At 39.6% G+C, this 27,032-nt stretch overlaps 1 protein-coding gene across 4 annotated transcripts in view; it reads left to right on the top strand.

Annotated features, from left to right (window-relative positions):
* The window catches only part of ANK3 (ankyrin 3), a 557,055-nt gene that overhangs the window by 34,195 nt on the left and 495,828 nt on the right, over positions 1-27,032 (top strand). For 3 of the 4 annotated variants that reach the window (XM_073353395.2, XM_073353406.2, XM_073353403.2), the window contains exon 2: positions 20,110-20,145. The exons of the other annotated variant lie outside the window; for it this stretch is intronic. In XM_073353395.2, coding sequence (XP_073209496.2) covers positions 20,110-20,145 — 36 coding nt within the window. The remainder of the gene's footprint in view (positions 1-20,109; positions 20,146-27,032) is intronic. 4 annotated transcript variants of the gene reach the window in all.

The following is a 27,032-nucleotide window of genomic DNA, read 5'->3' as shown; positions in this document are numbered from 1 at the left end:
TTGAGTTTCTATGAATCGTAGGTTCACCATCTGCACAAAAGTGTGGAGGGGTACAAATTAATGCCAGAGCTGCAACTGAAATACAAACATTTTCTCTTGCTTCCACCAGTCCCCAGTGGCAGGGGTGCAGAGTGGTCAGGGCCCTTCCAAAAGGCACTAAATGATGGGGAATCTGTAAGGATCCTATCCCCAAGCTGTCTCCCTTGCAGTTTCTGTCAGCCATCAGAGAGCTTGTAGCCATGCTGTTTGTGGTCATTGACCCCCAGCTCTGCTCTGATTTAAGAGGGGAGAGTGAGAGTGCACAGTGGGAATTAATGGTGTTTTGCAACAATTTTTAGCTCTTGATTTTGGCAGAAACATGCTACTTCATGCTCTCTATCTCTTGCCCCCCCCGGGACCTTTTAGCTCCAACTTGAAGTCAATGAACAACATGAGCACTCTTTCATTATTTTGGAGATTCAAGAGGGTATTGTGTTCTCTTTGGGAAAAGTGCTAAAAAGGAGCTTGGTTACCACATGCAAGCAGGCAGATGGTTAATAGTGTGGGGACCGGACAAAGAGAAATTGAGAATCAGCAGACATGGACAAGTTTAGTCTTTTAAATGGACTGTGGCCTCAAAAGCCTTTGTAAATCAGTATGAATCATTGACTTCTGGATACTTAGCAGTAACTGGCTGAGAAACTGGTAGTGTGATGTCACTCCTGAGAATACCATGTTCCAGAGGTGATACATCTTACTATGACATAATGACAACTTGGTGTGTCCATGAGAAAGACAGGCATTTTTAATGTATTCCTGGGTGACAGGCCAGTGGTTAATCTTCCGCAGCCCATTCAAAGTAGAGGGATTGGATTTTATTCAGAGAGAAATTATAGAGAATGCCTTGAAACTTTGCATGGTCTAGTTAATTGACCATTGTTTTATAATTATTGACCTGGTATGTTAGTCAAGTGTTGGGGTTCCTCTAAGCCTGCTGCATATTGTGTGAATACACACAGCAGGCTTGTACAGTTTCTCACGTAATCTTTGTTTTCTACCAATAAATGGGCTACTGTGTTCTGAGAGTGGTGATATGAAGTCCAAGTAGTGTATTCAATGTGTACAGGAATCTAATCACTTTACATTCTATGACTTGCCATTCCCTTAAAAAAAGAAAAATGTAAAGATTGATTTTTCTGTTCAGAAAGCTTAGACTAAAATAAGTGTCCTATGAATTGAATTAAATATTTAATATAAATGTGTAATTCATTAGTGCAGGAAAGGAAGTTATCCACTGAGCCTCAAATTTATTGCCTTGAACACCCCCCCCACACACACACACACTCCACCCTGATGTTTTACAGTATGTGTATTAACAAGTAGGTGCACTATTGTAGCATCACAAGTGTGTTTATTGTGGGAAGGTGGACTTGCTTTGATCTGGTTCTCCCAATATGAACCGTGCATGTAAGCCATCATTTAAAAAAAACAAAATAAAGTACATATTTATTAAATACGTGGAGAGCACTAAACAGAAAGAAAGTGTTCCTCTTGTTAAATGTTTACGGTAGCTTAGCCCTAATAATTTAAAGTTCTTAATTAAGGCATTGGAAGAATTAGAAAATGTTAGATCTGTTCTTTATAGCTAATAAAAGAATGATAAAGTTGGTGGTTTGGCTAGAGAAGTACATGTTATACATTGTATTTGATTGCTAGGATGAAGAAAGAGTTAGACTTCAAAAAGTGGTCAATAACCAAAGATGTTTTCTTAAAATCAGAAAATTAGTTGGACTATGAAATACACATTTTTCAAAAGGAAAGTGAGTTTGTCTTGATTCTTTCCTCTAAAGTTTATAGTCTTGCTGTAATTCAAGAGTAATTTATGGTAACAATTTCTGCCTGTGGCAGTTTTGATACAACTAATTAATTCTGCCTTCTCTCTTTATGTGCTTTTATGTGCTTTTAAATTTTAAATGACTAATTTTGCATGAAAAAGTTTATACCATCTGATAGATCAAGGTGATACTAAAACTTAGTTACTTGGTAAAATGACTGCTAAAATTGCATTGTTAGCCTTAATTTTATATTGACTGTACACAAGTTAAAAACTGTTGGCCAAAATTCTTAAACCTGGTTACCTGAAGTAAGACTTCTAAATCTATATTTAAACATTTTATTAGAAGAGGCCTAATTTTTCAGTGTGAATTGATTTTGCTCAGCATCTTCTGCTGTTTTTTAGGTGCCTAAATATAGATATAGAAATCTAAATTCTGGCATCCAGGTTTAAATATTTTGTCCCCTGTCTTCAAAACATGCAGTTTTATCCATACACAGCGTGTACTGCACATTAATAATAATTAATTTTATATGTGGTTTGCAATGTTGTAGCTGTGTTGATCTGAGGATGTGAAAGAGTCAAGGTGGGTGAGGTAATGTCGTTTATTGGACCAATTTCTGCAGGTGAGAGAGAGAGAGAGAGAGAGAGGCTTTGAACTCTATACAGCTGAAGAAGAGCTCTGTGGAGCTTGAAAGATTGTCTCTTTCTAGGGTTGCCAGGCATCTGGTTTTGGACCAGCACTCCTGGTCGAAAATGGACCCTGGTGGCTCTGGTCAGCACCAGTGACTGGGCCATTAAAAATCCAGTTGGTGGCGCAGCAGGGGCCCCGGGATAAAGCAGGCTCCCTGCCTGCCCTAGCTCCTTGCAGCTCCCAGAAGTGGCTGCCAGGTCCTTGCAGCCCCTAGGTGGTTCCCAGCCAACGGGAGCTGCAGGGGTGATGTCTGCAGGCCCAAGGACAGCGTGCAGAGCCTCCCTAGCCACCCATGAACCTAGGGGCTGCAAGGGAGCCACAGTAAGCACCTCTGGGACTCTGTACCCAAGGACAACCCCCTGCCCCAGACAGGAGTCCCCTGGTGCACCCAAACTCCCTCCCAAAGCCCATGCAATACCCCAAACCCCAGCTCTGAGCCCCTTCCAGCACCCCAAAGTCTTCACCCCCAGCTGGTGCCCTCACCCCCCTCCTGCACCCCAACTTCCTGCCCCAGTCCAGTGAAAGTGAGCGAGGGTGGGGGAAAGCGAGCGACAGAAGGAGGGGGGATGGAGCGAGAAGGGGCGGGGTAGGGGTGTTTGATTTTGTACCATTAGAAGGTTGGCAACCCTATCTCTTTCACAACAGAAGTTGGTCAAATAAACGACATTACCTCACCCACCTGGCCTCTTTTTTTCATTTTATAAACATTTTATATCTGCAAGCTATTGACCGTATTAAAGTTACTTTTGCCAAATATGCAATCATCATTTGAAAAGCTAAGCAATCATGAACAAAGGAGGGTCATATCTTATTGACACTACCTTTTGCATCATCTTTTTATTTTAAATAGAAACTAGATACTGAAATAGTATCTAAATAATATGCTGTGTTGGTATAGGTTGTCTAGTGGCACATTCATTTGTGCAGTAAGGGCTCAAGCCCCACACCAGAATGTGGGCTCGTGGGAGGTGAGGAGGAAGGGAATGCTGTATTATCTCAGATAAAATCATAAACCCAAGATCCATTTATTGTTCATTTGAAGATGGTAAAGATCTCATGACATTTTCTGAAAACAGTAAGGGGAATAGTGGTGTCTTGGCTAATGTGTCTTCTTTCAGTAAAATAGATATTTTATCAGTTTACTATTTATGAAGTGCTGTGGGTGAGCATGGTGTTTATAAAAATGTACTTTGAAGAGTTCACAGTCTAACACACGATGCATGGCTTCCAACTCAAAGCAACTGGAGTTATGGGTGATCTGCACTTTTGAAGATTAGGTCCTTAATGATGTCTATGAAACAGGCCAGAAATGTGACATTTGATTTATTTTAATCTCTGTGGTTTACACTGAAATTAAATAACTGCAGTGAACAACAAAATTCTGTAATTAAATAGAAATATAAAAATAATCATAAGTGATCCCTTCCACTTCATTTAAGTGGTGAAAAATATCTGTAGCATGTCTGTAACATGGCTTCCACACCTGGGGACTGATGATTGTTGTATGTACATACATTTTAATTAATTTGTTTTGCTGTTTTTTTTACCAGAGGTTCCTTTTTGGTTCCAGAACATCACTGAGGCAAAACCATTTCCACAACCATTGTAAAACAAAGGGTGTGAAAAAAGCTTATCACTTGTGCCACCGCCAAAGTAGTCTCTGATATATGCCTTTGTCTTAATGCTTTGGAAGAAATTCTTGAGTCTTATAGCACAAGAATGATTTTTCACATAATACAGTACATCTTTATCAGATCATTTGAATCATCCTGGATAGAACTGGTGAAAAAAAAAAAGTGAACATTTTCATCAAAAATCAAATTTTTGTTGTAATCGAAAAATCAAAATAAGTAAAATTTTGCCCAGCTCTATTTCTAAACTATTTTTAATTTAAAAAAAAAAAATTAGACATTAACTAGATATAGATTTTGTGGGCCCCACAAACACAATAGTCTCAGAGCATATTGTATTTCTTGTGGAATAGTTCTATGTTTACAATTTAGTCATTACTTTAATAGTGAAATAGAGAATGTTAAAGTAGTATTGTCTGCACAGTATCTTTTAAAAACTGACACAATCATCTGGTTGACCTTTTAAAGCACTAATCTATATCACTCCATGTTCAAGGAGAATTGTAGGTTAGAATGAAAATGGAAAGAGGTGTGCTGTTGCAGGCCCCTAAGAGACTTGTTTTGTGTAATTTTAGAAAGCATATATGTGAACAGGCTCTGAGACCTTTACTGCACAGGAACACCTTAGCTGAAATATTGATAGCTGGTTCTTGGAACCATCTGGCATTCTTAGAACCTCTGTCTCTAGCTGTCTCCCAGATTGCATGGCACCCTTCCAATAAAAAGCTCTAAGGACATAGAATGATTCTCCCTACATACTTCAAATCTCTGAAGCTCTGGGGCTTTCCCATCAGAAATGTTGCCATGTTCTCTGGGACTCAACTAACAGGAAAGCACAAGAATGATTGAAAAATTTTAAGTGAATAGCAGCTCAAAATTTAGTAGATTTATCATCTGCCATGTTGATTTTCAAAGGCAGAGGGAAGGGAACCATGTTGGGAAAGGGTAGGATTTGTGTGAATGAAATAGGTCTAATTAAATGGGTTTATATATTGACACAAGCATAAATACTTTTTTCAGGCAGTCAGCTTTAGTCAGCTGTCTGTTATGCACCTGCACTGGCATAGCAATAAATATTATTACACTATAACTGTAAGTGTTATATTTTTAACCTTCACCAAAATCAGTAATTTAATTCATACTAAGTCAATCTTCACTTTGTTTTACCTTTGGCATAATAATGTAGGGACACTTTTTTTTTTTTAAAGTGCTTAGAATTAATTTGCTATTGCCTTTTAAAAATAATAGATTATACTCTTATTTGTCCTGTACGGTTAAAACCTGTTAATTTTCAGTACCTGGGGCCTGACTGTTTGGCCTGCTAAGGCAGGGTATAGTGGGTGGAGAATTTGCTTGAATAGGGGATCTCTCCTCTGATGGAAACCAGCACAGATGGCTGCAATGGCTTTTTGTACTAGCTGCCTTTCCCACCCCAGCTGTAAGGGGAAGGAATGTTCTGTGGGCATGGGCAGGTTGGGGAAGAGCTCCACTGTACCTGCTTTTCCACTGGCATAAGGTCCATTGAAGTCCAGACCTTACACCAGCCATGAAAGTTAGAGTACACCCCTTGTTGCTCTAACTTCCCCAAGAGCTGGCTAGCTGAGGATCAGGGAGTTGCAACTGGCTTTGTGCAGTGGTCACTCTCTCTACCACATCCAGACTACGCTCTGGAGTGGACAATCAGGGACTTTAGGTGCAATTTTTTCCTGAAAAAGTGACTATAAGTGGAATCTTAGGACTCCTTGTTTGTGACTTGGTTATTTATTGTTGTTTTACATGTTCATTTAAAAAGTCGAATTGTTGGGGTTTTTTTGCTTTTTCTGTTTTTTTTTATAGGCTTCCAGGAGTTTTTTAAAATTTCTTTTGAAAGTGGTCAGTATTCAGGTCAGCTTGTGACAGTAGGAAGTAAAAGACTGTTAGGCTTAAATATCTTGGGGGCGAGAAGAGCAGGTGTCATAATTTGAAAATGTAAAGGTATGTTTGGTCACTGTGCTACCATGTTGTTAGCAACCAAGATATGTTATGTAATGTGACTGTTTCCAAAATTATTTTTCCTCTGCTTTAGGTTGTTCCCGCCTTTTTTCTTACTCTGACATTAATTTTCTTGTAAAGATTCAAGTTCCCTGTTGTGATTGTTCCATGCATATTTTTCTAACATGCCATATAGCAACATGCTCATCCTTTTTGTAATTTTTCTATTCCTTTTTGCCTCTTTAATTCTTTTTGTACTTCTCCTTATCTCTCAATCCATCACACTTCTTCCATACCTGCTTTTGATACTGGTACTGAAGGTACCAAACTACTGGGTCTGTTTCTGTAGTATTGCTTCAGATTTTTCTCTGGGGCATGCTCTTGCAGTGGTTTTCAGGGATAAAAGGGAAGAAACAGTTAGTAATAGCTGCTTGCTTTCCTGCATCTACCCCTTCTATCATCCTCCTTTCCTCATGACTGTAGGTGTCTGGTTTTCAGACTTCAGTGACTCAGGTCAGACATAAGGATCACAGAGAACTACAAAATATGCTTGATTAATTTTTTTACCCTGGGAATGCCCAAATCTGTATATTTGGTGTGTCACTGACGTGAGCAAGTGAAGCAGAAAAATATTTAGCAGAAGAAAATGAATCTAATGGACTTGATCTCTACTATTTATCCAGCCTCGCTGAGTAAAATGTAGTCAGAGGAAGATGTAGCTTTTTGTTTGGTATCAGAAGTGTAAAATGTTTTAACCTTATTCCATCTTTGTTTCCATAAAAAACACTCATATGCTTTCCTGCCAGGCTTCAGAACCATATTGTCCCATCCACACTACCAAACAGTAGCATTAGAACACACATGCCCCAAACTGTGCCACACAATTTTTAGACTAGAATGGTTGAAGATCTGCTATGTGTCATTCATGTCATATACACCTTTAGTAGTTCTGTCATGTCTGCTTGCATATAGACTTTCCCTTAGAAGATACCCTGTAATTTAGAGGATGGTACCCTGGGGCTGGGAACTTTGAATTCTGGTCTTACTGCTGCTGCTGAGTGTTGTTAATATTTCTACACAATTTACAACCTTTATAGCTGAGCAAGAATTAATGCTCTGTCTAGCAGGCATGGAGCCTCATTTTACAAATATGTACATAGAAAAGTTGCCCAAGGTCATTTCAGCTGGAAATGGAAACAACACGCCAGGCTGTATCGTATTATCTATCATATCTATACCAAATCTGTGTGCTTCGCTATCCTGACTGTAACCACTGCTCTAACCATAAGCTTCACCCATTGCCAGGATTAGAACCCAGGAGTCTAAATACATTCCACTGGTGTCTCAAATACTTTAAGTCCCACTAGCAATGAACTAAAATGTAGCCCATTTTGTTCGTAAAATTTACGTCAGCACAATGGCTCTAAGTCCATATATCTGAGGAAATTGTATGAAAACCACAGCGCAGTATTTAAGGAATAAACACACATGCGCATGGACTCACCCCCACAAGAGTGTATGTAAAGCTGCTGTTAGTGGAGCAGAAGGGGCCACTTCTAGATTTGATGACTTTTGGGGTAATGTCACAAGCCAGACAGTTCCAGCGTAGCAGCAGCTATCTGGACCAGAAAGCCCTCTGGGAGAGGGAAGATTTAGGGGAGTGCAAAGTGAATGCAAATTTTTCTCTGCCAAGGACCTACAGGGATACCAGCCTCCCTCCAAATGGTAGGTGGAGGTAGCTGGTCTGGTATAGGATATTCTCTCCTCAGTTCATACCTTCACCAGCCTCTGCCAGTATTTGCTCCATGGGAACCTCTGACAGAATTTACAGTTACAAATCCAAGAGAGTTTGGCTGCGGTGTCAGTTCCTGCCTTCCCTTGGGATGATTAGTTTTTGCACTGCAAGGGAGACAAGATGATGCAGGAAGGAATTTATACCATCCCTACGCCACAGAGAGTGAATCTGGCCCAAGGAGAACTGAGCCCAATCCTGCAATTCCTAGCAGGCCAAATTCTCATTGAGTTCAATATGAATTTTGCCATAGTGGGATATACAGGATCAGGCCCATATTCTAAAAACTTAAGTTACCAGTGAAACAAAATTGGGAAGTTTTGTATTTAGAAGTCAGTGAATACATGCATAGACTTAAAACAAACAAACAAACAAAAAAACCCTGCGTGAGACAGGATATACTACCCAGTAAGTAGTATGCTCCATCATACTGTGAATAATTGGAAAATAATATCAAATGTTTTAGGCATGGGTAGCCAGAACATCTTCACGAGTGATGAGATGGCAGAGAAATATGAGATTTGCCAGTAGATGGCACTCTAGTCTTATGCTTGCAGAGAACTATGTAAAGTACTTCATACACTGTAGCAGTTGTCTGTCAAAATGTAGGCTGGTCATATTTTTCCATGTTGCTAGACACTTGTAGGTTTAGGAGGGTTTCTTTGCAACAAGTCTTAGCTGTTTCCTACAAATGGTTACTTTTTATAAAAAAATCAATGTAGTACAATTGTGTTCTGTGGCTTAAACTGTTCTTGTACTTAAAAACATAAGTATAAATTTAAAAAAAATTAGACAGTTTTAAAGATAGCTCTTTGTATTCAGTAATTTCACTCCAATGAGTTAAAAGTAGGAAATGCTAGGCATAACTCCCCCCCCCCCAAAAAAAAATGCTTGTCAAATCTCTATTTATAGGGCACACATTTTTGTTTTGATATGCTATTGGAAAACAGAAATGCACTGCATATCTGGAAATTCCTATTCAATATGTCTCTAGATTCACAAAGATTTTGCTGATGTTTGGCCCCAGTTATTCAATGTATTTAAGCAGGTGCATAATTTTAGGCATGGGAGTAGATCCAAGACAATGTGGCTACTCCCATGCTTAAAACTATGCACTTCAATGGGACTCTTCATATGCCACTGTACAATGCAGAATTAATGTTCTGTGCAGAATTTAATTTTTTCCCACAAAATTGGCCCTGCAGAGTTGCTGGACACCACTAGGGGCTGCTGGACCCGCCACAGCCCAGCTCCCCAGCTTGCAGTGTGTATGCACAGGAGGCATGGGCAGGGTGCAGTTTCTGACATGCCCTGAATGAAGGAAGTGGGGTGTGGGCCACTGCCCCACAGTGAGTGGAGCATCTGGCCAGGTAGGAATGGAGGCCCTGCAAGGTGATGCATGCGGGTCACTTGTCCCCCTTGATTTCTGCCAGGGTATGTCTGCCATGCTTGGTCATGTGGTGCAGCCTCCCTGTGTGGCAGCTGCTGGGGCTGGCAAGCTGTGAGCTCCGTCCTCTGGGGAGAGGCAGGAACAACAGCTGGGAGCTACAGGGAGGGGCTGCTGCTTTCTGGGGGAGAAACTGAAGGTAAGAGAGGCATGACTCGAGCTGTTCTGGGGACAGCCAAACCTGTAAATTGTGCTACCCCTCTGTCCTTGGGTATGGGTCATCTCTGCCTTCAGCTCTGTGCGCTCTGGCTGCTGAGCCTGATCCTCATCTGCCCAGGGATGAGAGCAGGCCCAGGAGACCCGGCTGCACTGGGTCTCAGAAAGGGGGTGGATGGGCGGGGCCGCACCATGCACACGGTGAGACAGTAATGAAGTTGTGCAGAGTGGAAGACTTTGTGGGGGAAGAGGTGTGCGGGTGTCTGGCCTGGGGAGCACCTTATGCAGCCCCCTCCAGCACTCCCAAATGCCCGCCGTCCAGTACACATACACCACTTCAGCAGCCCCTCCCCCTCTCTCCAGCAGTTTCTTCTGTTTGGGAACTTGGTAACCCTATGGGGGCAGGGTGAAAAAATGGGAATCGACTGGAAGACTGGAGGGGCAGAGTTTTCCCCCAAGATGTGCCGACTGGCACATGTGACACACCCAGACTGAGGCAACTGACAAAAGCATAACACAGAAATAGGAACCGGGGTTTTGTAGGGGTTTCTTTAACTCTCTTAATCCTGGGGGAATCTTTTTTGTTGACTTTATTGTCACAGACATGCTTGCTGACAGGTATTTTGAAATAAAGTACCAAAAAAATTGAAAGTGGTGTATGATTATATTATGTTATTTTGACAAATAAAATATGAAGAATTTTGCAGAATTTTTTGGCACAGACTTCCCCAAGGAGTAGCTTATACACACACATGTTACTGAATTAGGTAAGTTCTCTAATTATGGCCTGTCTGTTGCATGATACCTCGCACTACAGTGAACAGCACAATTAAACATTTTTAAAATATATTTACTATAACTACATTTTTAAACATGGTTTGAAAAGTGCATTCTTTAAAACTGTATTCTAAACATTGTCTATAACTTCCTAACTCAAAAAGTGTTGCAGCCAACATGGGGGAATTTTCTGTTAGACCTCATCTTAACAGATGAAGAGGAACTGATCTCCTAACCAAAAATTAATGTTAACTTAGATACAGTGATCATGACTTGATCACATTTATAAATGTGCAAGCAGAATCAAGTTCATACCAGTAATATTACATATTTCACAGAGCTGAAAACAATTATATGCCAAATTAGCCAATCATCAGCCAAATAATGTAATCAGAAAATATGAATAATGGGGAATCATTTAAGAATGTCTTTCAAGATGCCCCAAACACCACAGTTCTACAATTGAGAAAGAAGGCCATACTGGTTTTAAAAAAAAGACCTGTTATAGAGGGGAAGTGAAGGCAGCTATAAAAAAACCAAAAACATAACTAATGGAAGAAAGGGGCAGTAGATAGTAATGACTATAAATCAGAATTTTAGAATTTTAGAAGACTGATAAGGGAAGCAAAGGACACAAGGAGAAATCTGTGACCAGCAAAGTTCAAGATGATGATAATAAGTTTTTTAAATATATTAGAAACAAAAAGAATCCTCACAATGGTACTGATCCATTACTAGAAGGAAATGGTAAAATTATCAGTAATAGTGCCAAAAGGGCTGAAGTGTGCAATAAATATTTCTGTTCTGTATTTGGGGGGGGGGGGAAGATGATATAGTCTCTACATATGGTAATAAGACTCTTTCCATTCCACTAGTATCTCTGAAGGATGTTAAACAGAAACTACTAAAGTTAGACACTCTTAGATCAGTAGATCCAGATAACTTGCATCCAAGATTTTTAAAAGAGCTGACTGAGGAGCTTGATGGATCATTAATGTTGATTTTTCAATAAATCTTGGAACACTGGGGAAGTTCCAGAAGACTGGAATAAAGCTAATGTTGCACCAATTTTTAAAAAGAGCAAATGGGATAACCCTGACAACTATATTCCTCTTAGCTTGACATGGATCATGGGCAAGATAATGGAGCGACTGATACGGGACTCAATTAATAAAGAATTAAAGGAAGGTAATGTAATTAATGCAATCAACATGGGTTTATGGAAAATAGCTCCTGTCAAACTAGCTTGATATATTTGTTTTTATGAGATTACAAGTTTGATTGATAGAGTGACAGAATATACTTAGACTTCTGTAAGGTTTTTGAGTTCGTACCACATGACATTTTGATTAAAAAACCTAGAACCATATAGAATTAACATGGCACACATTAAATGGATTAAAATCTGTCTAACTTAATCTGTCTAACCTATTGGTTTCAAAATATAATTCTAAACAGGGAATGGTCTTTGAGCGGATGTGTTTCCTACTGTGATCAGTTTTTGGCCCTGTACTATTTACCGTTTTTATCAATGACCTGGAAGAAAACTTAAAATCATCACTGATAAAGTTGGCAGATGATACAAAAATTAGGGGAATGGTAAATAATGGAGATCTTGTCAGTGATTCAGAGCGATCTGGATCGTCTAGCAAATTGGGCTCAAGTAAGCAATATGCATTTTCATATGGCTAAATGTAAATGTTTACATCTAGGAACAAAGAATGAAGGCCATGCTTACAGGATGGGAGACTACATCTTGGGAAGCAGTGACTTTGGGGGGAAAAAAAACTGGGGTCATGGTGGATAATCAACTGAACATGCTCTCCCAATGTGACACTGGTCAAAACAGCTAATGCGATCCTGGGATGCATAACCAGGGGAATCTCGAGTAGAAGTAGAGGGGGATTTTACCCCTATATTTGCAGTGGATGTGACCACTGCTGGAATTCTGTGTCTGGTTCTGGTGCCTACAATTCAAGAAGGAAGTTGATAAATTGGAGGGTTCAAAGAAGACCGGTAAGAATGATTAAAGGATTAGAAAACCTGCCTTATAGTAATAGACTCCAAGAGCTCAATCTATTTAACTGAACGAAGAGAAGGTTAAGGGATAACTTGATTACAGTCTCTAAGTACCTACATGGGGAACAAATATTTGATAATGGGCTCTTCAATCTAGCAGAGAAAGGTATACTATGATCCAATGGCTGAAAGTTGAAGCTAGACAAGTTCAGACTTGGAAATAAGGCATACATTTTTGAAAGAGTAATTAACCATTGGAACAATTTACTAAGGATTGTGGTGGATTCTCATCACTGAGAGTTTTTAAATAAAGATTGGATATTTTTCTAAAAAATATGCTCTCGGAATTACTGTGGGGAAGTACTAAGGCCTGTGTTATGCCGGAGTTCAGACTAGATGAACACAAAGGTCCCTTTTGGCCTTGGAATCTATGCATCTATGTAAAAGGGCTTGTTATCCACTGGAGCAGCATTTGTTGGGGGAAAATTGTAGACACTGAAGTTTAGTAATTCTGGGAAGTAAATTGTGCAGCCAGGAAGGATTAGAGCTTTGGAATGTTCACAGTGCTCTCATGATGTTTTCTATATTAATTCTAATCTGTATGGAAGGAGGGGAGAAATGCTGAGGAAGGTAGCTCTTTTCTAAAATGCCATCTTTGCTAGTGTGTGTTTCCACACCAGAGGGTTAGCAGCAAGAGTTTGGCAGAGCTGAAGATAATGCCATACAGTAGCCTATAGTTCCCGTGTTCTCTGTACTCCCAAGGTAGAAGCAGCATTGCTAGAAATCACATCACTCATGTGACATTGTATCAATTTGACGTGAGTACACTTTACAATAATGAATGAGATTTCTTTATACTGTTGATCACACTTGGCTCTATCAGTGTGAGCAAGGAGAGCAGGATTTGGCCCTTTTTCTTTCTTTTTGACCTATAACTGTTAGAGATGGATTTCTTTGGTTCTTTGTTGCTATTTGCACTTTATTGATGTTTTTCCCCCCAGTATTTAATAAGTTCTGCAGGCCTCATGCTATATCAGTCACATTTATGATTGGTCCCTGAAGTACGCTACTTCATCAGTGTTTGTAGTGGAGGAGAGGAAAGACCCACTAAGAGCTCATCAAAAATAAAGTACCTCTGTTGACCATGTACAATACATACAGTAAGTAAAAGTTTTGAGATCCCCAACAGAAGAATCAAAATAAGTAGAGGGTTTGTGAGGATTTGAATCACTTAAATGTTAATGATTTTTAAGAAAACTGAATTAGGCAGATGCTAGTGAATATTTTGCCATGGGTCTGAAATTCCCGTATCCTTCCTCCCTAGGGATTGATCACTGCAGTCGGTAGACTTGGGCCAGGCCTACACAACAAACCTATATCGGTATAACTATGTCGCTCAGGGGTGTGAAAAATCCACTACAGATTTCAGTCAAAAGTTGGGTATGATTCCTGTTTCTGCATTTGGCTATTGAAAATTGGAGACTGTTTATATCAAATATAAGAGAACTTCTATTTGGGATCAGAATGATGTCAGTGTTTTAACATGCACAAAAACAGAAAAATAAATTGGTTATTAGAGTTTATTGTCCTGGAAAAATGGGAAACTTAAGACCGATCCAGAGATCCACCCTTATGCTTACAGCTTCTGCCAGAATAGCTGTAATTCTTGATTAAAGTATTTTGAGTTAATTATTTAATGCTCCTTGCTTTGGAGAACAGCATTATCAACAAAAAAATTCTTAATTTTAGATTAAAGAAATAAGAGGAAGGTGAGATTTGCTGCATATGGAGTATTACAGGATAAAATCCATCTTTAGGAGTTCTTTGTATTTGGTAAGGGATGTCAAAAAGCTGTCTATCCTGCCTGATTAGTCTTCCCAGTCTAAGGAGTCATGTCCAGGTTGGTAGTCAACTGTTTTTTCTCCTAGAATAAGTAAAGGCATCTGTTCTGGTTGCAGGTTTTTGTAGGTTCTCCAAGCATCAGTTCTGGCTATGTCACTGGAGGGCTTATTTACTTTCCATGGCTCACGAGCTAAAATTTCCCTTTCACAGTAAAAAGCTTTTCAGTCAATCTCTGGCAAAGGAAATAAAATATTTGTCTGCCTTTGTTAATGAAGGAAGATCCTATTTCCAGCCCCAGATCTGCTAAATTCATTTCCCTACATGGAAGATAATGCACATCTACTAGTAATGACCCTCGTGAGAGGTAAGCATTCAGGCATCAGAATTCAGGAGAGAGGAATGGAATGGATGAGAGACAGGATGAGAAATGTCAGCCTGAAAAGGCAAAGTAGTTTGTGACTGAAAATAGGTGTTAGAATGTAAGTGCAGTCTCTGCCTCAAGTATGACAGAAACATAACTGCTTGATAGTCATATTAATTACTACAGGTATGTCATTTCTCTTCTGATATTCAATTCTTATTAGCATGAATGGACATGTACCGACAGGAGAATAGGACACTACATCATCTTTCTTTTTATGATTGTACATCTATGGAAGTTAAAACAATTAAAGCAAACATAATTTAAACTCAATCCTATATAACCAGTTTAAATAAATATGGCAAAATTCTGCACTGAATAATGCTCTGTGCAATTTCAGTGAGACTGAGGAGGCCCCATGCACTGTGATTATATGGGATGTGACTGCAGAATTTTTCCTATAAAATGAAGGTGTGTGGTAATGTGCAAACAAATTTTTAATCCTTCCATTTGCTCTTATAATTAAAGTTGTATTTATAAATGTAATATATGTTTTATGTATAAATTATTTGTCAATAAGCTAATTGATTCTAAAATTAAATAGTTTGTGTCCTGGTTCTTGTTTTGTTTTCACTGTGTGCCCAATGTTTATACCAGATCACTCTTATCCATGCCACTTAACCTGTGTTTGTAATTAATTAAAAGCTGTACATTACAGATTCTGAATGTGTACATTACATTGATCTAATCATATGAATGTTAGTTAGAGAGACGACAAGGCATCAACGCTTGGAACCAGGTTAGATTTAAGGTTAGGTTTGCCACAGAGGTTGAATAAAGGCTGCACTTCAGGTTCTATGAATGAAATATTGTGAGCTCTTCTTGTGAGATTTCACCCCTAAACCCTGGAAGTCTTTCAAGATGAACTGCTCTCATGAGATTCCTGTAGTGTCCAAACTGGAGAATAGCACCTTTCTGGCAAGTTTGTATTCAGGGTTTCAAACCTGAACACTCCTCCCTCTCCCCATCATGTACAATTAAAAAATGTTGGTACTCGAACTTCCGTTTGGGCCAGGAAAACTACATTTGGGGAGATTAGACTGGTGAACACAGCTGATACCTCAGCTCTAGACATCTCTGTGACTCTCTTCTTACAGCAGAGTCCTGCTTTCTCTTCAGTCTCCCCCTACTGAGCTCCCCCAGGCTTCTGCTAAGGCCCAGGTGTTTGATGGTCCTTACCTAGCTCTGCCCTCTCTGTCTGGAAGACAATCCATCAATCACCCAACAGGTGATTGGGCTTGACTCCACTTGGGGTTCTTTCCCTTCTCTAGTAGGTGATGGGAGAACCCCACCACACTCAGCCTTAAAGGGCTGTGTCTTTGATGTCCGAAGCTACTTGTTGTGGGAGCACTTTAGGTTTGGGGCTTTAGTATTGCATAGCATCAGCTGTCATGGTGACTCTGAGTAATGGGAGACTGGTGTCCAAGCAGCTGTGCAACTGTAAAGCTGTTGTGACATACCCATAACACGAGGCAGATTTTTTTACCTTCAGTTATAGATTTCATTGTTCTGTTATATGTGAGATATAGTAACTGACTTTTATATACATCCAGAGACACTGTAGTGCAAATACATGAATGTCATGGGTCAGATTCTGGATGATCTTGCACTAGTGTGCAAAGGAGAGGAGGAAAAACAGATATATTTCTCGCCCCCACCCCAGGCTGGGGCTATTCATGTTTAATTTCATGTTTGTGCAACTCCCAGTGCAATGAGGTCCCAATCCTGATCTGGATCTCTGGGCTTTACCGTTATACAAATAATAAATAAAAAGCGAACTTCTCTCCCACTGCCATATGCACCTGCACGGTGGGAGCTGAAATCTTGGTGCTTGCACTCCCCAAATGCCTTAAGTAGCCTAAGGCCTTCCTGCCTCTGGTCTTCTTTTCTTCTTGTGTGATATCACTGCTGGTACAAACAAGGGAGGCTCTCAAGCTTCTGCCTCCTCATTTTAAAAGGGAGGGAGCATTTAACAAAGTCCTTCACTTTGAAACTCTGTGTGAAATAACCTTCAAGGCATTCTGCAAGACTCAAGTATTGACTGGTATTTGTGGAGGGCTGGTTATCTGGGCTCTGAAGAGTGTGAGGAACTGTGAGTTTGTTGCCTTGGCTGGTTGCTTGTTTGCGTTATGTGTTTTGAGTTGGTTGGCTGGACTGGGGTGGTGTTCATTTCTTATTTTGTTTGGTGTTATTTCATATACTTTTGTAAATTGTGATCATCACCTTTTATAAATCAAAACAAACCTAAAATAAGCACTAAGGTAATGAGAGTTCGGCCAACAATGCTAGATCTCTCCTCACCCTTGCACAGCAAGGAAAAAGGTGAATGCATTGACGACAACCTCTTTCTGCACCAGCTGGCTGCAGCTTCTCCAGAATGGGCCTGTAGTTTGATCCATTCTAACTCCTCTTGAATCATTCGCCCATTTCTTTTCTTTACAGGCAAAATACCTCTGGGACTGCAGCTGGTGCTGGAGTCCTACTCCCCACCCATAGAAATATGTCAGTGTCATAATAATGTGGCTGTAGAAGACAGAACCACAATAGAGCTCTGAAAAACAGGAAGAATCTCTGGTCAGACATCAAATATATCATAGCTAAAAGCAATAATAGAAGCATAGTAATCCATAGATCATGGTCAGATGAAAGTTACAATAAATGTAGAAGAATAAATTCCAGGTCTGAATTTAAATTTTCCTGAAATATTGGCATTTCCTAAACTATGTGAATGCCTGCCCTCTTATATTTTTTTTTAAAAAGTCATAAAGCTTCTCTAAGCTTCTTTTCTCCTCAGAACCACATGTATGGCATGCTTGTTGAGCCCTGAACATATTTATGGTCTATCTAATATTGTTGAGGGAGAGTTGCGTAGATATGTTTTGTCTTCTTACTCATTGATTTTTTTTTTTACACTTTGAGTTCAGTTGGTTAAAAATGCAAATTCTCGAACCATTGAGAAGAAGTTTCTTTTTGGATCTTGCAGTCCTCAGTACTGAGTTTCTGTTCAGGAGGTATTACGTGCAGATTCATTTTAGAGAATCAAAGAAACTAGATGGGTAAAAATTGCAATGGTGATGCAACAAATGAAAACATGTTTATGAAGAAGGAAAAGTCTTGATCTACAATTTCATTAGAGCAAATGCTAGTTAGTATAGAAACTCTCACCTGTAATTCCAAAATTTGCTCTAACTCCCCTCCCCACACACACACACACAAACCCAACCTTTACAATGATGAATTAATGAAACATTCTTTTAATGTAAGTAGGGTCCCTTGACACCCAAGTCCCATCTTCTCACCACTGGTCAACGCTATCTGCCCCATCAGAATAGTCACACAATGTCAATTTGATATTTGTCAATTGCAATATTGTGGGAAAGAATTGCACCTTTTTCTGTACCTAGAATTTTGTATCCCTGCATGTTTCATTAGGATTTGATAATAATCATTTGTAATGCATTCCATATGTGGAAGACATGTAGAGTTTGGGAACCCTGACTCTAAATTTTCTGACATTTGTGAAATGCAAATACAGCCTTAATATTGCGTTAACATAGCTCTCTGCATTTATGCAAGTAATGTAACATTTTACATTTCACAGCAGTGCCCTGGATTATTTTTATTATATTTTGATGGTTTCAAAAGCCATTGAGATTTTTCTATAGTAAATGTACAAATATATTTATAGCTTTTGTTATAAATGATACATGAAATATTTGATCTCCAGACATCTTTTCTTTAACTTCCCGTTGCCATGGGCACTCATTAGTATTCTATGGAGGTCTGGTTGCCATGGAAAAATATGTAGTTGTTCAGTGTTTCCATGGTAACTTTCCACCATTATGTATCTTCAGTATATCAAGCTAGCAAATCTGTTTGAGTAAATCTGAAATATTACAGTAACGTGAATGCTATTAGCAATAATGTGTTACTATTCCATCTACAGTAGGTAGATATGCATATTGTAAATATCTTTAACATCTTGACTTGGACCATTTAAGGTCAAAATAATTCAGTGCAATTTCAGGCTTTCAAGAAAATCTGCTACCCAGCATCAGCATAACTTGACCCCCTGCAAAGGTTAAAGTGAAATTGCATTGTTTTGGGTGTCTACATATTTCACTTGATAACATAAGCATCATATTTTGAAGCGTAAATGTTTTTGTGCTTGTCTCTGTCTTTGGGATGACCTTCAACAATAACAACCTCTCTGTATGTACCGTGTTTGTGAGATGGTTTTGGTCTTTGGGATTCATGTCAGAGAGAGGAAATCACCTGATGACTCACTGCTCACCGTGGCTTTCACAGGGTGGGGAAAAAAGCAGCGCTGTAAACACACTGCATTGAATCAGTAAATCCTGCAGCTCAACAAGACCCTCCTATTCATTGTCTGAAAATGTGTTCTGATGTTGCAGACCTTTAGAACTGTGGTAGCTAAATTATATCTGTCAATGCTTCGAGAAGGAACTGCTGTTTACATCAGGCTACTAGGATGATCCGGGGAATGGAAAACCTGTCTTATGAAAGGAGACTCAAGGAGCTTGGCTTGTTTAGCCTAACCAAAGGAAGGCTGAGGGGAGATATGATTGCTCTCTATAAATATATCAGAGGGATAAATACCAGGGAGGGAGAGGAATTATTTAAGCTCAGTACCAATATGAACACAAGAACACATGGATGTAAACTGGCCATCAGGAAGTTCAGACTTGAAGTTAGATGAAGGTTTCTAACCATCAGAGGAGTGAAGTTCTGGAACAGCCTTCCAAGGGGAGCAATGGGGGCAAAAGACCTATCTGGTTTCAAGATTAAATTCGATAAGTTTATGGAGGAGATGGTATGATGGGATAACATGATTTTGGCAATTAATTGATCTTGAACTATTCATGGTAAATAGGCCCAATGGCCTGTGATGGGATGTTAGATGGGGTGGGATCTGAGTTACTACAGAGAATTCTTTCCTGGGTGTCTGGCTGGTGAGTCTTGCCCACATGCTCAGGGTTCAGCTGATGGCCATATTTGGGGTCGGGAAGGAATTTTCCTCCAGGGTAGATTGGAAGAGGCCCTGGGAGTTTTTCGCTTTCTTCTGTAGCATGGGGCATGGGTCACTTGCTGGAGGATTTTCTGCACCTTGAAATCTTTAAACCAGGATTTGAGGACTTCAGTAGCTCAGACATAGGTGAGAGGTTTCTTGCAGGAGTCGGTGGGTGAGAGTCTGTGGCCTCCGTTGTGCAGGAGGTCAGACTAGATGATCATAATGGTCCCTTCTGACCTTAATATCTATGAGTCTATATCTCCTTAAGTTTTCCCAGCATTTTCCACTTTTTCTGTTTAGTAAAACCTATGCAAAATATCCATTTGATGGACTGATGAATATCAGTAGCTTATGAAGGTGGAACCAAATAACATGCAATACATACAAAGTGGGAAATGACTGCCTAGGAAGGAGTACTGAGGAAAGGGATCTGTGGATCATAGTGGACCAAAAAGTAAATACAAGTCAACAGTGTAACACTTGTTTTTTTGTTTTGTTTTTGTTTTTTAAAAAGGTGAACATCATTCTGGGACGTATTAGCAGGAGTCTTGTAAGTAAGACACGAGAAGTAATTCTGCTCTACTCCATGCTGATTAGGCCTCAACGGGAGTCTTTCAGGAAAGATGTGGACAAACTGGAGAAAGTCCAGAGAAGAGCAACAAAAATGATTACACATCTAGAAAACATGACCTATGAGGGAAGATTGAAAAAACTGGGTTTGTTTAGTCTGGAGAAGAGAAGAGAAGACTGATGAGAGGGGACATAACAGTTTTCAAGTACATAAAAAGTTGTTACAAGGAGGAGGGAGAAAAATTGTTCTTCTTAACCTCTGAGGATAGGACAAGAAGCAATGGGCTTAAATTGCCTCAAGGGAGGTTTAGGTTGGACTTTAGGAAAAAACTTCCTAACTGTCAGGGTGGTTAAGCAATGGAATAAATTGCCTAGGGAGGTTGTGGAATCTCCATCATTGGAGATTTTAAAGAGCAGGTTAGACAAACACCTGGCAGGGATGGTCTAGATAATACTTAGTCCTGCCTTGAGTGCAGGGACTGGACTAGATGACCTCTCAAGGTCCCTTCCAGTCCTATGATTCTATTATTCTAAATATTTTACATCAGTATAATTCTTAAAGAAAAATTAATTGTAATTTGACATTTATTGGCTGAGTCCTAGTCCCACTGAAGACAAAATTTCCTCTGGTTACAGTCGGTATAAGATTTGACAGTACACTTTTGTCTGTTTTGTGATGCCAGTTCCATAATGAGGTGGAATCATCCTGTTCTCCCCCCTCCCCAAATCTATGTGAACAGGGGACTCTCTGCTCAGACGTCCCCCTGTCTTAATGTAAATGTCATAGCACTGGCCTTTTCAGCCTCTCCAGACCCCAAAGATGGTGCTCCAAAGGCCAAAAGTCTGTGTTGGGGTAGGGGTTCAAGTTTGGGATGACTGGAGACAGAAGTGGACATTGGGAGGTCTGGGGCTGAAACAGACAGACACACTTGTTTCAGTTCCACAGAGATTTCCAGGGAGAGTTATTACAGCCTGGAGTAATATTTTTCTGTCATCCCAGATAGCATGAGCCACTCCAGACAGCATGCCATCTGGTATATACAATTTTTGTATAGAGAAAGGAGAGGGGAGTCTGTTTTAAAAATGTAGCAATGGAAAGGTTAAATGCAGAAAGTTCAACATGACTATTTTTCACAATGAACAGGTGAACTAACATGAATAAATCTTGCAGGAGTTCCTCTGCAGAAGCTTAGAACTGAACACTGAAGATTGATTAGAGACTTTCTGTATATAAATTAGCTTCTGTGCATCTCAGTGACTTTCAAACTGGCTCACATAAACTGAGAATTGTGAATTGAATGTTTTGAGGTTTTATACATTATTTTTTAAAAAAGAATTGTTCTGATGTGTCCAGAAATACAAAAATCCTACGAGAACCTGTTCCTGTGTAACATTTTTCACACCCCTGAGCCAGCAAGTTAGAGCGCTATAAAATATAAGGGTAGCCAAGCCCTTAGTTTCAGTTTTGCAGATTCAGAAGATGAAGGAAAGCACCCAAAACCTCTAGTGATTTGCCCATCACTAGCCTGAATTTGTCAGATGCAACAAGAATACATTCAGGCTCAATGCCACAGAGTTCTTCATTGAAGCACTTCAATGTGTCCTTAAATATTGAGTGAAAAGATGGTACTAGAATGCTTGAAAAATAATGCATGCATATATTCTGTCAATGTGTCCTCTAGAGCCCTGAATCCAATGATACAAACTTACGTGATTTCAAAGGTATTTATTGTTTACAGTCCTGCATGTGGAATTTTGACACAGTCATATAACTGAATATTACTAACAAGAGCAGGCTGAATAATTTAAATAGTGAATTTTGTTTTTCTGTTTGTGAATTGGCTCTAAATAAACCACTCTTTTCTTGAATTATTAATTATTTGAAACTGAAATTATTTCTTCCAATACTTCTTGGTCTGTAACTTGTTCACAAGCAGTTGATTGTAAGTGCTTTGATTTTCAAAGTTTGAACTGTTTTGACTGGACTTGCAGATAACAAAGTATGTTTCTGTTTCCTGACTGGAGGAGTATTACTCTTAGGTTCTCAATGTGAATATTTAATATTACAAAATCTGAACTATTTTTCTTACTATTCTACCATATTCACTTAACACTTGTACTGCCAGCAAGCTTGTTTACTAGAATGTTCGTGGAAACCAGCATGCAAAGGGAGTGCTGGAACAATTTGCGTGGGGTGGGGTGCTGAGAGCTATTGAACCCAACTGTAAACCTTGTATATGATGGAAACCATTTCAAGCCAGGGAGTATAGCAGCACTCCCCAGCATGCCTAATTCTAGCACCTATATGGTAACATTCTCTGCAAAATTATTTTAAAAATCTAAGAAATGTCCACCAAACTTATGTTGTTTTATTTGGGGTGAGGAAGGGCGGGAAGAACGTTACTCACCCAGTTCCGGTATTAACTTGTATGGTTTTAAAATGATTTGGGTGATGAAGGGTTAACTGAAAAGAGGAAATTTATGGTTGAAATACTAGTATAGAATTTAAATATAGTGACAGTATAGTAGAGATGAACAATAAATGCATATATAATTAGTTTTTGTGATAGCTGACAAATCAACAGAATCCTAAAGAAGTCTATACAGGTTGCTACAAAGGAGAAGATGATGGCACGATTGCCAAATGTATAATTTTTAAAATAGAATTCTCTTTTTGACACATTTATGGATGTATTTGGGAGTTATTTACACTAGAGCATTATCCAGATCTTTTGCACTCTGTTGCTTTTTCAATTTGTTGCCAAACCTCCTCTTCCACTGTCGTGAATTAACTTTGATCTTTGCTTCTCTCATATCAAAATACAGAGACCTGTGCCAACGTGAAAGCATCTTCTATGACATGAGGCTAGATGAAGTCAAGGTGGATTCACTAAAGTGGTACATAATGCTGGTCTTTTTCTAATAGATTCCACAATTTTCCAGCTTACAGATAACCACCTCAACTGACTATTTTATGGTTTTTCTCATATAAGTACATCTGAAACAAGTTTGATTATCACTACAAAAGGTTTTTTACCGCGCGCTCTCCTGCTGGTAATAGCTCACCTTACCTGATCACTCTTGTTACAGTCTGTATGGTAACACCCATTGTGTCATGTTCTTTGTGTATATAAATCTCCCCACTATATTTTCCACTGCATACATCCGATGAAGTGAGCTGTAGCTCACGAAAGTTTATGCTCAAATAAATTTTTTAGTCTCTAAGGTGCCACAAGTACTCCTTTTCTTTTTGCGGATACAGACTAACACGGCTGCTACTCTGAAAGAAGTAGTCAGTTTGTGAAGTGGTGCTACAGTCCACCTTTGTTGGGTCTATTTGCCCGTTTTTCCCTCAGGGCTCCAAGCAGTTCAAAAGAAAGATTATCTTGCAAAAAAGTCAAGGGAGTACTTTTTGTGTTGGAGGAGCCCAAAAAGAGTGCCAATGAAGAGCTCTCTGAGAGTGCAAAAACTTCTCTTCAACAGAAGTTGGCTCAATAAAAGATATTAATTCACCTACCTTGTCTCTCTAATGTCACTAAAGCAGGGGTCTCAAACACACGGCCCATGGGCTCAGTTATTTGCTGCAGCTGGCCAAGCTCCCCTCACCCGCCACCCCCTCTTCCTCCCCCCCAGCACGCCATGTCCCCGCTCCTCGGCCTACCTCCAGGTGCTTCCTGCTGCCAAACAGCTGTTTGGCAGCACTTAGCGCTTTCCAGGAGGGAGGCAGGGGGGAGGAGCGGGGAGCTGCACGCTCAGGGGAGGAGGCAAAGAAGAGGTGTGGTAGGGGCAGGGATTTGGGGAAGGGGTTGGAATAGGGGCAGGGAGGAGTTAGAGTTGGGGTGGGAACTTTGGGGAAGGGGTTGGAATGGGGGCAGGAAAGGGGTGGGAAAAGGCAGGGCAGGGACGGGCCTCATGGAATAGGTGGAGTGGGGGCAGGGACGGGGGTAGGTGTGGGGGCTTTTGTATCTTTATATGAAAAGGTGTCAGTGATGCGGCCCTCGGGCCAATGTACTAGTCCTCATGTGGCCCTCATAGTGATTTGAGTTTGAGATCCCTGCACTAAAGTAACTTTAGCTTACATAACTTAAGCCATATGTGGGAATAGTGTTGCCAGCTCTCTCTGGATCTATTCTGGGAGGTTTCATCACATGACATAATGGCATTAATGACTGACCTACTGTACTCATTCACTAGAGAGCCATCATTTTGCCTTCAGTGGAAATAAGTGTCGTATGGATAATAATTGATGCATATTGCCTACATAAATAATTTTGCAAAATCTCCACTTGTAATGTGAATCATATTTTTAAATAGCAAAATTGGGTTTAGGTTATTTTGCTTGTTAATGCATGTTTAAATGTTTGTGTGCATGTTTCGTTAGTTAATTCCATTGTTTAAAAATACAGAATATAGCATACCATTAGAGGATGACAGATACAGAAAAAACTCATTGATTAGACTTAAAATCAAATGTTATTGCATTTACCTTATAGAAGTACAGTATAGTCCTGTGGTGGAGTAATCTTTGCTCACAGTTTTTCCTTCTTAAATCTGTTCTTCAGTTGGCCTCTTGCTGCTTTCAGCAGTTCTGGGGACTTTTTGATGTATTCATAAAAGTCAGTGCACGACACACTGTAGTTCGCTTGCACCTATAACTCTGCTTTCACAACACTTTCGCTCAGTCAGTTTCTTTGCTCCAAAGCTGAATCATTAAACTGAAAACCCTTTCACAGTAGGCATCTGAGACTGCAATTGAAAGTGTGAAAGACACGAGTTTAAACATTTGGCTGTTTCCACTTTCTGGTATTTGTTTGAAAACTTCTACCCATCTTTGATCTATTTTTTGCTTCTTTGAAATGATTTCTCCTCTTATTTGCTGTAAAACATCAAACAGCTTGTCAAAATCAATCTCAGTGAGAAGAACTTCAGCCAACGTCTCAAGATCAGACCATTTTACTTTATTGTCCCAGAGAGAGAGGACTGACATTTGTTTGAAAACAGATGCCTTGAAACCAAGGTATGCAGTGCATCTTGACAATTCCTTATCTGCTTCCTCCTTAAATTTCCTCTTATTAGATGGAGAGACATTGCACAAAATAGCCTCAGCTGATCTGCCATGGAACTTGTCCTCTTTCCTTCTCTTTTGTTTAGAATGAAGACCTTCCATGACACAATCTAATTCTGTACAGCTGGCATTATTGTATTCTAGCTTTGAGTGCTTCATGAAATACTCCCATCAGGTTATGCAGAAAGTAAATGTAACAAAGAGGGAGAGATTCCTGCTCATCCACAGTGAATGCTTCCCATATAATCTTGACACATTCTTCTTCCCCCTCTGATATGAAATATGCCTCTAATGAAGGCCAGCATTGTAGGATTCATTCAATCGCAGGCAGAGGGGACATCCTCCTAGTTGGTATGTGACACAGAAGTTCCTTATGCTCAATTGCTACGAATTCGAAGAATGAACTGAGGGTGTATTTTTTTTAGCAGAGGAAGAGAACTCGCTATATACTTTCAAGACAAGACTTTCAACATCAAAACTCAAAGCTTTCATGCCATTTTAATACAGTTTTGAATTATGTGGCATTTGTGTCCAACCTCAATAATTCTGTCATACAGTTGTTTAAGCTTCTGATAAAGTGACCCATGTTTTCTAAAATAAACAGAGGCATTATCAGCTACATGAGATGACACAGATTATAGGAGGCAGTTTTCTTCTATGATATTTGAAATGCATGCAGGAATGGCCTCATTTGTCTTGTTATTATCATGGTAAAAATCAAGCAAGCCATGTTGAATCCCTTCTGTCTTGGAAAAATGACCAACAGTTACTGGGAAAAACTTCCTATTTCTCTTATTAGAGGTGTCTAATCCAACTGAAAGCCCCCCTGCTAATTCAAGATCATTAAGCAAAAGTTCTTGCGATTTTGGTGCCAAAACATTCTCAGTAATACTACTTGCTTTTGTCTGTCCTCAAGACATTTTTCTTGCAATTTCTGAATTCGGTAGAAACCTTGGAAGCATTTTGTTACCACAGTCTTGACTAGCATAACTTAAATGATGACCCACACCATGGTACATTCCTCCAACGTCTGCTGCCATCACTAGAATTTCTTGAGGTGTGTCTTTTTACCAAAAAACCCACCCCATAAACCCAAAACAAAACTGTAATCTGAAGTGTTTTTTTTTCTGATTTTTCACAAATTCCTTATATTTCATACATTCTGCGTGGATGTTAACTTTTAAAGGAAAATGCTTGATGATACATAATGCATTCTGCTGTAAATTCATCGACTTTGCGAAGCCAGTTTTTGTAGTCAGGGTCTTTACACAAGTTGTCATTTTAACAACAATAGTTTTTTCTTTTTTACGGTACTTTTGGAGCTGCTATATTTTGAAGACCCCTCACCATCATCCATTTCTGTTCTCTTTTTTTGACAGTGCAAGACAGTTGCTGTGTAACATAGTCTAAAGAGACAATGCGAACATGGCCGTGTGCATGTGTATATCAATTATGGTACACAGACTTTTGGTCATGACAAAGTCGCAGCCACACAAGGTAAAGAAATGCATGCACGGGGCAAATGTTGGGCAGGCAAATGCACATTATTATGGCATTTTAAATACTGGCTGGACTACAGTATAAATCGGATTCAACGTTCAATATGCATTTTCAGAAAACCCTATGATTTATCTCCTGGGTTGCTCTCAGCAATCTCCTGGAGATTTATATTTAATTCTTAGAGACTCAAGGGCAATCCTGGAGATTTGGTAACTCTGTGTGGGAGTCCTATTTGGTTAAATTCTCTCCCCTGAATAACTCTGTGTATGGAGAGAGGTGATACTTCAATGGAAAACTATGTA

This window comes from Lepidochelys kempii, chromosome 7 (assembly GCF_965140285.1).
Source record: "Lepidochelys kempii isolate rLepKem1 chromosome 7, rLepKem1.hap1, whole genome shotgun sequence".
NCBI classification, from domain to species: Eukaryota; Metazoa; Chordata; order Testudines; family Cheloniidae; genus Lepidochelys; species Lepidochelys kempii.
Note: the sequence above shows the minus strand (reverse complement) of the source record. Positions and strands in the feature narration are given on the sequence as shown.